This window comes from Dromaius novaehollandiae, chromosome 1 (assembly GCF_036370855.1).
Source record: "Dromaius novaehollandiae isolate bDroNov1 chromosome 1, bDroNov1.hap1, whole genome shotgun sequence".
Lineage (NCBI taxonomy): Eukaryota > Metazoa > Chordata > Aves > Casuariiformes > Dromaiidae > Dromaius > Dromaius novaehollandiae.
The window spans coordinates 207,524,705-207,537,200 of NC_088098.1; the positions used below are offsets into that span (position 1 = coordinate 207,524,705).

General features: G+C 37.2%; 1 protein-coding gene across 1 annotated transcript in view; it reads right to left on the minus strand.

Moving 5' to 3' along the window:
- Positions 1–3,243: 3,243 nt before the first annotated feature.
- DEUP1 (deuterosome assembly protein 1) overlaps positions 3,244–12,496 on the minus strand; it is a 42,521-nt gene continuing 33,268 nt past the window's right edge. The window contains exons 13-14 of the mRNA XM_026109212.2: positions 10,257–10,557; positions 3,244–5,648 (exon numbers count right to left, since the gene is read on the minus strand). Coding sequence (XP_025964997.2) covers positions 5,478–5,648; positions 10,257–10,557 — 472 coding nt within the window. The 3' untranslated portion in view covers positions 3,244–5,477. The remainder of the gene's footprint in view (positions 5,649–10,256; positions 10,558–12,496) is intronic.

Sequence of the window (12,496 nt, forward strand, 5' to 3'; positions counted from 1 at the left end):
GTATCAGATGTGAGAACACACATTTGGAAAAATAGTATGAAGCCGCTGTAGACAGAGACTGTCAAAAATCACTGGGAAATAATCGGGAACTAAATTAATGGCAGTTGTCCAAATGTCAACTATTCTGAACTTCTCAGCCAAAGGTATAACTGTGTCTGTGTTTTTTTAACTGTATATATTACTCCAAGTGTCAGTTAACTTCAAAAGTGTTTTAGAAATAGGGTTTCAAACCGTTTCCCAGCATACAGTAGCTTGTGGGCAAAATTGAATGATTTATTACAAGCGTTTTTACCAGGAGGCTCATGCTGACATATTCTTTGGTGGTATCTTATGATATGGTTTCCAAGAGTGCTCATTATCAGGTGCAGTCATTATAAACCTGCCATTGCCTTCTGATAAATCAAGTTACAGAAGCAATTTATTAAGACCAGTTTTTCAAAGCATAAATCAAATCTGAGTGAAACACTTAAAGATCAAGGTTTGAATGGAGATTTTATGTCTTCGAAGTGCTAAGAAAATAAAGGATTTGTCAAGTGGTCTTACAATGGGTAAATGGCCATTTCTATTACTAGTGGCCCCTACTCCCCTACTTATACAAAATTGTGTAAGCCAGTGATGCTGCAAGAAGCCTGAAAGAGAAATTTTCTAACGTATTTTCAGATGTTAGAAAAGCTCACTCTCAGTCTTCTTTTTCAATCAAACTGTGCAATCATGTTTACTTACTGAAATCCTGTTCTTTGGAAAATAGCACTTTTAACTATATACGAGAGATGTAATGCACTGGCCTTTTTTTCTTTTTTTTAAAAAAGAACAATTATGCTCAGTGCCTGGATAATATGTATCCAGGTGTGGATGCTCCCTTGTTTTGGAAGATCTGAGGTAGAGTCTGCACTTTGATTCTGGGTTTTGGAACTGCATCATGGAGAACTTTCTTATCAGAAGACTTTGGGGTATGTAGATCTAGTTTACGTGGTACATATTGCACCAGGAACGTGAAGTGCTACCATCCATATTCAGGCCATTTTTATCATAACTATAGATTCAGTTGTTCAGTTGACGCTGTCTTCTATTCACCACCTTTATTTGTACACAGTGGAAAAATATCAATCAAAGAAAAAACCTCAGTAATCTCATTATGGTACTTACATAGGATGCAGAAGACCCAGGACTTCTGTAGAATTTCTTGTTCCATCTTGGATTGTACAAGGATTTAAATCAAGCCAGGTAAATTCAAATTCTGTCCCAGTAAATTCAGTGACTGGATAGTTTAGAACTGTTCTTTGCACCCAAAAGAATTATGCCATCTTAATATACGGGGACAAACATCTGCTTTTGAGAAATCTCTCAAAGCCTCTGGCGTTCTGCTAAGAGTAGATTAGAGGAAAAAAACCATCAATTTGTTAGTTTAGAGCATGTGAATGGAGGGCAAGGTCTAGGGGGCTTTGCTCAATCCATTAAGGGAAATTTAGATGCAACATTAAATTACAGCCTATTTATAGCCTGGAGGGTGTCCAGGTGATTACATTGTAGACTTAGATACAGGGTACAAGTAACTTTGAGATCTGAATCTTACAGTGAGAAAAACCAATACACAGTGCCCATATTGGGCTTGGCTAATTCAAACAAGCTCTGCTGTGAACAATCTTTAATCAAGCGTTTTCTAAGCAGAGTGTCTGAGTAGAAAAGACCTCACTAGCACAAGACAGTTGACGTGAAATCTAGCATGAATCAAATAAAAAAAAAGACTGTGAATTACAGAATTGGCTATTGCAGATTGTAAAGCCAGACGGGAACGCTGTAATCCCATGATCTGTGTGATGCAGGTGAAGGACTGCACCCAGCGCGCTCTGCCTCCTACCAGAAAGCAGCACGGTTTGACTTCTGAGTGGAGTTCAGCATGGTCTCTGTATAAATAAAACTTCAGTGACTGGTAGGACATACCATAGATGTAAGTAAGATCACCGCAAGCTCAACTCTTTAGACTGTTTATGATTTACCATTCCCACTGGTGTTATTTAGTTCAGTTTTAAGTGATTAAATGGCGGTGGGCTTGATTCTGTGCATTACTATACTACCATTAAGGCAATCATGTAACCAGTTACACTTCTGTAAAACTAGAACAATAAGGCTGGGAATTTAGGCTGTCTCTGTAGTGCATCTGAGCATAGCAGAGATTAACCTTTGACTGGATAAGCTAAAGCCATTGTTTAAGTCTACCCACGAGAAAAGCAAGAAAGCGATGCCCATGGTTTTTCACATTTATCCCATCTGGCGTTGATCTGGCACCGTTTTGCTGCCGCTGTTTGCATCCCTCTCTGCATTGCTTAGAGTGCACAGTCTCCGTGACACTCTTCCACTCCCAAAATGCCTGCACAAAAAAGAAGAGATTAAGGAATAGTAGGGAGAAAGTGCACAATACCCACCTTTCATGTAAGCCCGCTTAAAATGTTTCTGTTCACTTACTGTCATTTCACTGACAGCTCCGTCAGATTAAGTTTGGGGAAGTGAATTGGATAGCAGTGGTCTGGCAGCTCTTTTACCACCAACTATTTCAAAATTATATCTTGATGAAACATGCTGGCAGCTGTGTGTACGTGACCTCTGTTTTTGCTTCAGCAAAAAGCTGGTGGCAGCCTGTGAACCATTGTTCTTTTTATTTAAAATAAGCCTTTCAATTCGGGAACCAAAAATGCTTTTGGGGAAAGCTTTGAAAAATCATAAAAGAAGTCCAACAGCTTACAAGATTTTTTCATTGCCCAGCTACTCATAGGGTAGAATAGAAGTTTTCTTTATGTTTTTACTAATCCTTAGCTCCAGAACATTGCACCTTGTCCTGTCAAATGAATGTATGATTAATAATTCGCTTTTTAACTTTTATTGTTACTTTCAGGCATTTATAGCCATGGACCCTTCTGAGTATTCTTTTCTTGACAATATAAGTATATCTCCAATCCTTGCTCATAATCTGTATCATTTCTCAATTGTAATTATTTCTGCTGTCCATCATTTTTTAAAAAGTTTTCCAAGTAACATGAAATGTGATACAAGTTGTACAAACCTACAGGCATCATAGCACCAGGGCAACATGTTTTCCTTCACAAACCTCTCATCCAGTTCAGCCAAGGCTGGGTTTCTACCTTTAATATGGTTAAAGGATTTCATTAATTTAAATTATTGCAATATGCACCTGCATAGTACTTTATTCCTGAGACTATGTGAATCCCAATATCATCTTTTCTCTTTCAGAAATATTATCACATAAGTTATGAACTTATCCACCCAGAACAGGCTGATCTTTACTCGAAGGCATGTGGAACACGTAGGCTTGACAGCCTCCCTCAAAAATCGGCAGATCTTTACCGTGTGCAGACAGCACCATTCTGAATCCGTGTTTGGACTCTGACTAAGCTCTGCCAGCAATGGACTTGTGTTCAGATGAGACAACTGTTAGATGAGAAGCTGTTGCCAGTCCAGCTGGGGAAGAGACAGGTGGCCTTTCAGGTGAGCGTTCAAGACCAGCGCTGTGGTTTGCACTTAGAAACAGACAGGCTCAGCACATTTTTGATGTACTATGCTGCGAGCAGCAAATAATGGTACCCAGGCAGGTTGTCCAGATACATGGACTATGCAGGTTTCAGTGGTTTTCATGTGCAGTTTATCGTACGATATTACACAAAAGCTAGGCTGGAACTGACACTGTTATTTCTTTAGAGAAAGTTAATAGCTTGGCCAGGTGTTAGAAAGTTTTTAAAAAGCTCTTACTCATTTTTTGATAATTTCATTCATTCATGCTACTTGATCACACAGACCTGTATCACAAGAGATCCTCGGGTAGTTAACTGGAGGCTGGCACATACATTTCCATGAAGATCTGGGCTGTAGTGACTTGTTACATATTTAAATCTTTTAGTGGCAGAGGAATCTGGCTAACTGGCTAATATTCCATTTCTTCTTTTCCCCTTCTGAAAGACAATGTTGTGTTGTCTTTTTGCTTCTACAGATCTTTCCCAACCTGAAGTTTAGCATTATTTCCAGAGGTTCCTAAGTTTCTTCATTAGATCTCTTAAAACTCCCAGATGCATCTCCTCTTAAATTGAGGATGCATATATATTTAGTTTGTTCAGATGTCCTTTCATCATCTTTTTATTCAGCCTTTGTTTCTCCAGCTGAGTCTAGTAATTCCTCTGAATTTTCCTGTAAAAGATTCTTTGATGTCTTCCTTTTCATTACTCATTTTATTGCAAACTGAGCCAAACCGGTATTTAAAATCTTGGTATTTTGTGTAAGTGTGATGTAGTGTATTTTGTCATCATGGAAATATAGCTTCCAAAAACAATTTAGGTATTTGCTGTGGTCTTGAATATTAATGATAGTTTTTTTACTCACAGACTGGGCTGTTTGACAGTCTGGTATTATTTTTATCCAGATTTTTCGAGGAAGCTGGCAACAGTGTATGCTGGAAAACAGTTCTTCAGAATCTCTTTCACTGAAATTGGTGGTTAATCAGCACTGCCTGTAATTTTTGACTGTTTCACTTACACAGCAATAGAATTCAGTGTGAATTGCAAACAAAAGGAATCTCAACAGTAGGCAGTTTTTCAGCATATAGAGTTGAACTAACTTTGCTCCATTTTATAATGTTTTCCTGTGTTGTAGAAAAATATAAAAAATCTAGGCCCTTACCTAAGATTGATCACACGATGTCTAAAGTTAAAGGTTTTTTTCCTATTCCATGTAGTTAAACAATGAGCCAAGATAATATCAGAAACATCAATACCAAAACAGGTGCTTTTGAAGACAGGATATAAATACTTCAGTATCAGTGTAAAGCTTGTAAAGCAACTAAGATCAGACTCTGTCCCAGGTGAAGTCTAAAGGTCTGAGTGGCTTCAAAATATGTTCATGCTTTGTCTATTCATGTTCCTCCCATAGAACTGCATGTCTTAGAGCATAAGAAAGAATAAGCTCAAACTTACTCATTTCAGGTGTCCCAAGGCCTATCTCTATTGCCAAGAATAACCAGCGCACACATAAGCTATTTACGCTAGGAGGCATAACATGGCTAGAGGCCCCTATTATTCTTGCTCTGTGCAATCTAGAGAATTTCTCTTGTCTGATTATATTTTCAAGGGAATAATTCCACTTACTAGCCCTCTGTACATCACAGAATTGAAAGTATCTTACTTAATTTATGGCGCTGCAACAGGGTCTCTGCTGCACACAATTCAACTATGCAAAAACAACCTGTATACTATAGCACATGTCTAGAGTACAATATTTTGTAGTAGAGCCAAGTTACAATTTACCAAAATCCATAGGAGAACAATTATCTTATTAAACCCTTGACATTAAAAAATATACACTATTTGCTATGTGCCAAAATAAATTAAGAAGCTAGTCACAGATTTTTGTTCTAAGAAACTCCTAGGTGATTACTTGGTTTTATTTTCTTAATTGTGTAAAAAAAGCTAACTGGCTTAAATATGTCTGTTTTGCTTTAAGCTGGCATATTTTCTTAGGGTATTTTCAGAATGTCTTTGCAGTTCTTCAATGTGCGAATTTAAACGTTCTTCAAATTCTTTGGTGTGCTTCTCTTCCTCTTGAAGAAACTTTTCTGTTGTTGCAAGGAGGGATATCTCAGGAGGAGACTGAGCAATGCATAGAGAGACATGGTTAGTAAAGAACAGCAAGTACAGCAATGTTTGCATTATCAGTTTTTAAACTTTAAAAGCATCTTAACATGTATCAGCTAATAATCCTATAATGTTTTATATCTCATGAGGCATGAGTTTACATCAGTAAACATGAGTTTAAGCATACATTTTTAAAGGTGTTCAAGTGCCTGAATGACTTCATGTTCACCTTACCTGTGATATTAAGGGCATTAGCATGTAGATTTGCCTTTAAACATTTCAGTGTCCTGTTAGACAGACTTAAACTGCTTAGAACCACCAAAACCCTTAGGTAAGGTAAAGGTCATGTTATAATTTAGGCCAGAACAGAGGACAAAAATCTGGTTTTTGGAATTACAGAATGTATGTAACTAGCGTTGGGTACTGCTAATTGCCTTCTGTAATTCTGTCTCTCTGCCTCTGTTCCATCTCATGAGATGCTTTTTGAGGAAAGGAAGAAAATCTATGCTCACTTCAGCACTGTCACCTTAAAGCCCTGATATTCTGGAGAATGCACTAAATTTTAGTCATTGTGAATGTTCACTGAAAAATCTCTTTTCATTTTATGAGCAGTAGACTGAGACATAAGCCATAGCAAAATCTGTTTTAAAATGGTTGTGATAGGAGTTAGAGTTCTCTTTGCTAGTATTAAGATCCATTCATTGGAATATCTTTATCAAAAGAAATATGAAATAATTTTTCTTTGAAGATATTTATGCTTGTTTAAATAAATACGATTATTTATATAGATAAATACTATTTTATGACATGAATTTTTAACGATGGACTATGAGAAAAAACTCAGTATAAGAACTGCAATACTGAGTAAGAGCAAGATCATTTTTTGTCTTTGTATGACCATATATTGAGAAGATTGTCTTAATGAAACCGTATGTTAAAAATAATTTCAATAACTTAATTGATAGAACTATCAGTCTTGAATCTCTGGTTTTGTTTTTCCTACAATGTAAAAGGGGCAGCACACAAAATAGAAAAGCCCTCAAATGATTTAAATATTCAAATGGTTTGTGGAAAAGGCCAATTCTACTACACCTGTGAATTTTTTTATTTGAGGATTCATTGTGTCAGTCGTCAGAATGGGGTGTTCCCTATTTCCACAGCAACTAGAGGCAGATTCAATCTTTGCTTTCAGCCTGGCTTTAAACTGCCCTTTAGTAGCTTTTCAGGCTGAAAGAAATTAACTGCAGAAATGCTTTAAAGTGCTATTCAACTCAAACTGTTTGTAAAAGGCCTTGAGATGGAATTTAGGGATTTCCTACAGGAAATCCCTCATCTTTTTCAAAGTACAAGTGAGCAAGAGCCAAAAATAAATTCTGGACATAATACTGTCCTGGATATAATATTCTGGATATACTGCAGGCTTTCTGACATATAGGGTTAAAATGAAATAAAGAGATAAAGTAGAATTTTCCTTTGCTCAGCCCCTCCACATTAGTGTTTTAATATGGTGGGAAAGAAAAAATGCCTTAATTTTCTGTGTAGGAACAAGGAGCATAAGGTATTGGATCACCCTGTTGCACTGCACTCTCCTATCAATGCCTGCATTAGCCAGGGAATGTTAATCTTCCCATGTTTGACAAACTCCTGGGAGAGATCACCTGCCTTATGTTTTACCTCATAAACATGTGCATGATTTCCCACCTATAAATCACTGTCGTTCTCATAAGAAGAGTTATTCCTGATATTTTGCATACCACTGCTACATGCACATTTATTCCTTCATGGGCTACAGTCACATAAATAATTTCTTGTGACATTTGGATTCAACAGTAGAGTCAGCAGTACTATTTTGTATTATGAAGAAGGCTTTTGTATTACGAAGAAGACATTGGATATGGAGGCTGGACTCCCTTAAAGAATCACCGTATGTTTCACTTACTGAATACCAGCTCCAAAATCACTGAGTCAATACTGAGAAAATAAAATACAGTGAGAGCATAAGAAACTGGGCAAATATGAATCCAAAATGTGGATTTCATAGGTTTCATCTCCTATAGAAAAAAGCATGTCAAGCATTTCCATACTGCCAGCAGACTGACATGAGTGCTAAGTTCTCAGAAATGTTATATCAAGTTATGAAAGATTCTCAGAGATTCATTATAACAATGTTTACAATTGCTGACTTGTCTTTAGAAACATACTAGTGTCATGATCAAGCCATCCTGCAAAAACACTAGCGTCCTTTGCTTCAATTGTACTGACTTTGACGTGTTTTTCTCGAAATACAGTCTCGGCCCCAAATGAGACATTTCTGAATTTCCTCAGAGATGAGAGAAGAATATGTATCACTTAGAGTAAATAGATCATGGTTCCTTTCAGTTTCTTACCTGAGGGTCAGGCATCACTGACTATCGTTTTAGATAGGTCCCTAATTCACTGTTTTTATGCACTCTGAGAGAAAGCTGAATCTAAATAGATCTAAAAGGCAGAACTTACTAGGAACTAAGCTTTGCTTTCTAAACCTCTGGCCTATCTTTCACCGTGTTCTATATTATCTTTACTTTCAGTGCCTGAGGAACAAGAATCATGAAGATACTACTTTAAACCATTTCTCAGATGATGCTCATAGTCACTTGTTTTAAATTTCTTTTCCTCAGCTAACACTTCTTTTATGTCTTTCAGTTTTCTAACTGGATCTGGACAGAAATGGGTTAATCAGTAAGCTTTCAACCTAACCTGTTGTATAGTTAGGCAATATGGACTCCGCTTTTTCAGTCTTTCTGTGTCAGCTGACCCTGTCTTGGTGTAGGTCAGTGATGAGAATTACTTTTTTGCCTCATCAGCTGCTGGAAATGAAGGAGTGCATGTGATGCAGATGCAGCAGATTCACATATGAAATACGTGTTACTTCTGAGGTCTTCTCTTCAAACAAGAACTGCCCAAAGTACTTATGAATTAACTCCGGATTGCTGGGGAGAAGCACTCCAGGATGTTCGTCTACTTTCTCTCACAGAATGCCTACTTAAATTGTCTAGAATTAATCTCCTTCTGGCCCCATAAATTGTCCCAACATTTGTGGTTGCACCTTCAGCAAGGCAGCTAGAAAGAATTAACACTCAGGACATTCTAACATTTAATGGCCGAATCATGCTCCCAGAGCATTAGAGTTACAGGCTAAAGTCCTCTCATGCTGAGTCCCTCCTGTTTTCCAGGAAAATTCTGGTAACACCAAAGCTAGAAATTGGTCTAGCTAATTTAGGCTCACTGTGACTAAATTTAGAGGCTTTTGTGATGGTTTCCTCTAACCCTACACTACAGCAGGTGCACCCTACAGCTTAGGCAGCAGGTATAGATCCAGGACTACATGGTTCTCTCTCTGTTCTCTCACTACTGAGACCTTGCTCCTGGTCCACGATCAGGGAAGAGCTGCATTACAATCCCTACTTCCCAGAGCAGGCCCTCACTACGGTGCTACCGATCTACAGTGAGATTCTGGATTATGAAGACAGTATTCCAGCAGCCATGTCTGCGATAGGAAAGGATCGCACGTTTCTGAAATGGACAGCAGAGCTGGGGGATGACAACCACAAATTGCTTGAAGAAGCTGATGATTGTTGGCATCATGATGTCTCTTCTCTCCTACTTAATGTGACAAATGGGAAGAAAATTGCTGACTGCTTCCCCCTAATAAATGCTGAAGTACAGTCTTCCCCTACCTCTCTCTACAGGCCTTGGCCACATACCTACAGTTCAGGATCTCTTGGGTACAAAGATTTATGCATCACAGCTGGACAGACAGATGGCTACAGTCCATTCCTCACTAACCTCTTAGTTCCATTATTTAATGATGGTGTGGTTGCATGGTTTGATGTCTGGGAAATAAGTGCTAAATTTTCAAGTGGAAAAAGAATTAGTGGCTAGTAGGGATGCCTAGGGAAGAATAAAGGATACTAAGGAAGAGGCTAAAGGTCAAATTTAAAGACTGCTGGAGTCAGAGAGTTCTGGAGAGTTTTTCCTAAGAAGTGGCCCTAGGTAAAGTGGGATATATTCCACTTGCCATGGAGATTGGTAATCTCCATCCTATGAAGAGTAAAAGAAAGAATGCAGCATAATTACTCCTTCATTTCAAGAAAAATGAGGAGTACCGCAGTTATCACTTCTGCTCATTTTTGGAAACAATAGCTAACATACAGAAAGTAGTTGCTGGAATTCCTCAATTTTCATCCATTAATATAATGCTGTAGAAACTTGATTTGTCTGACAGTGCATTATATTACTTCAGACAGTAAGTTTGCTGGTGTTATGGAAAGACACTTAAAGCAGAGTGCCCGGACTGAAGACAACATTGGCAACCAGCTAAAATGCAGAAGTCTCTGCCACAGTTACATAATGGCAAGTAATTATCACTGTCATTATTAATATGGAGGCATGGCACAGTGGGGGATGTTTAATCTTCAGAAAAACTGCATTTATGTTAAGATAAGGTATTTCTGTTTTTGCTGGGCTGGCACTGTATAAATAAAGATGACAACAGGGGTAATCTAATTTTTAGCTCCTCCAGGTTTGTATTTGGTCCACAAATGGATCTTTGAAAATATCTGTGTTACAGGAAAAGTTACTTACTGATAATTTGACTTCTTCTGCGCTATAAGCATGGCCCAGTAAAATGCTTGTTCTGCCTTCTTCAGGAAGCAGCCCGTCAGAGCACAAAGGAAAGTCCATTGGTGGTGATGGAGACTTATCATCTAGTTCCTGTTCATGACCTCTGTCAGGTTTATGAGAAGATAAAGTGCTGCCACTTTCTGAACCAATGATATCACCTTGGCCATACAAAGTAGGACTACAGTTTCTGTGGCATCTACTGGCTGTGAACAAAGCAGTCTGTTGAGGTTTCATTTGTGATTCATCTTCATTTTGGAAAGTTCTAAAATAGCAATAAAAATATAAAATCAAAGTATGAAAACCAACTAAAACTACAAGCTATTATAGCAAAGCCACTTTTTTTGTTCATTTATGTAATTTTGATTAATCAGTTGTTCAAGCTGCTTCAAGCATCAAGTCATGGGCATAAGACTGAACATTATCAAACTGCAGCATTTTAGCAACTTACCACCTGCTAGCTAAGTTAGTGTAAATGTCTGGGTGTATATTCTCTGTCTGCTTGAGTTGTGGCTTAAGTTATGCTCCTTTAAACCCTTTCACTGGAGCTTAAGTTGACTAACCTTGCTGTATAATCGTGGTAGGATAAGAGCTGAAACACAAATTCACCTCAGGTATTTGAAGATACCAATATTCCTCACACATTTGTTGCCAGTTCGTTGCCAAAGGTTATCATCCCTTTAGCTCTTCAGTGGAAGAATATATGCAAACACTCTTCAGACATACCTTGACAACTTAGCTTATGGTATAATAGGGACTAGAGTGAACTTAACCACACAAATACAAGGAAATGAAATATGAAAGTATAACTGAGGTAGAAAACAAAAACTACATTAGTGGTCTGCATAATTCGTAATTTTTGATCTAATTAGATCTTAAAAAAATATGTTCAAAGAGCTAGAATTTAAAATAGATGTTTAAATAAATTAAATAAAAAAACAGTAGAGGAGATTTTGATCCTGTACCTTTGCTTGCAACAGTAATTTTGCCACTGATTTAATGAGAACACAATGGAGATTAATATAAAAAATGAGGAAATATTTAAAATACAGTTTTTTAACTGTACAAGAACATGGTTTTGTAACAATAATCAAAGCCTTTGAGACTACAAAAGAATTTTAAAGTATTTTATAATGTTCCATAACCTTGCATCCTGCTTACAGTGATCAGAATGAATGTCAAAGCATATAATTCATTTGTAGCTCTGTCAAGTAAAAACTGTTACAGTTTAATGCAACTTAAAGAAAGCAAGCTATTTGCTTCCCATTCAAAATCTCTTCTTCTCCTGACAGTTAACTCAACAATTCTGAAACCAAATTGATAAAGAGTAGGGAATTTTGAGACCAGCTAGCCCAGATGTTTGCTGAATTAAACGAATTTCCAATTGCATCTTTACTTGTATTATATACCAAAACATGCAAAACAAGAAAATTCAGTTATTTCAGATTTTATTACATTTCTGTCAGAATACGTCTGGCTGTAGTAAAATTTCCCATTGTACTGAAGTCTGACTGAAGATAAAAGAGAGATTTTTAGTCTTGGGAGGTACCTACCATACTTAACACAACAGCTGTTTTAAACCTATGCTACATCCTGTCATTTGAAAAGATCCTAAAGCACTTTACTAACATGAAATGCAGATATAAAAGCTTTTAAAGAATAAGTTCTCTGCCACTAAAATACAGTTATTATGAATATTTAAGAGGATGCACTGCTGCTCAGTTCCAGGGAAACCAGCTTAAAAAAAAGAAAAAATTGCCAAGCACAGAGAAAAGGGCAATGTTTTCTGCAGAACGATCATACCATCATTTTCCAACCTTAGTTTAAATATTTGGTCATGAGAGAGGGTAGCTGTGCAGATTTGGTCATGAGAGAGGGTAGCTGTGCAGTCTTAAAGGATACTGCTTATACAAGAGCTCATTGGCCCCAGAACTTGAGACTGAGTGAATACTCCATAAATGGATGGTGCAGAATACCTCAGAGAAGTGATGAAGAATATATTCTTCTTTGATTACAAAAGAAGTAGTGATTAAAATAGTCTGAATGCTATAGGAAAGGAAATTATAAGCAAGATGCTATACTATTATTATTACTATTATTCATTCTAAGGATGATTCTCTGAGAATATTTACTAATCCTTCCAGTTTTTAAAATCATCTAATATGTTTACCTTCTCTTGGGCAGAATTTTCTACTTTCCTTCTT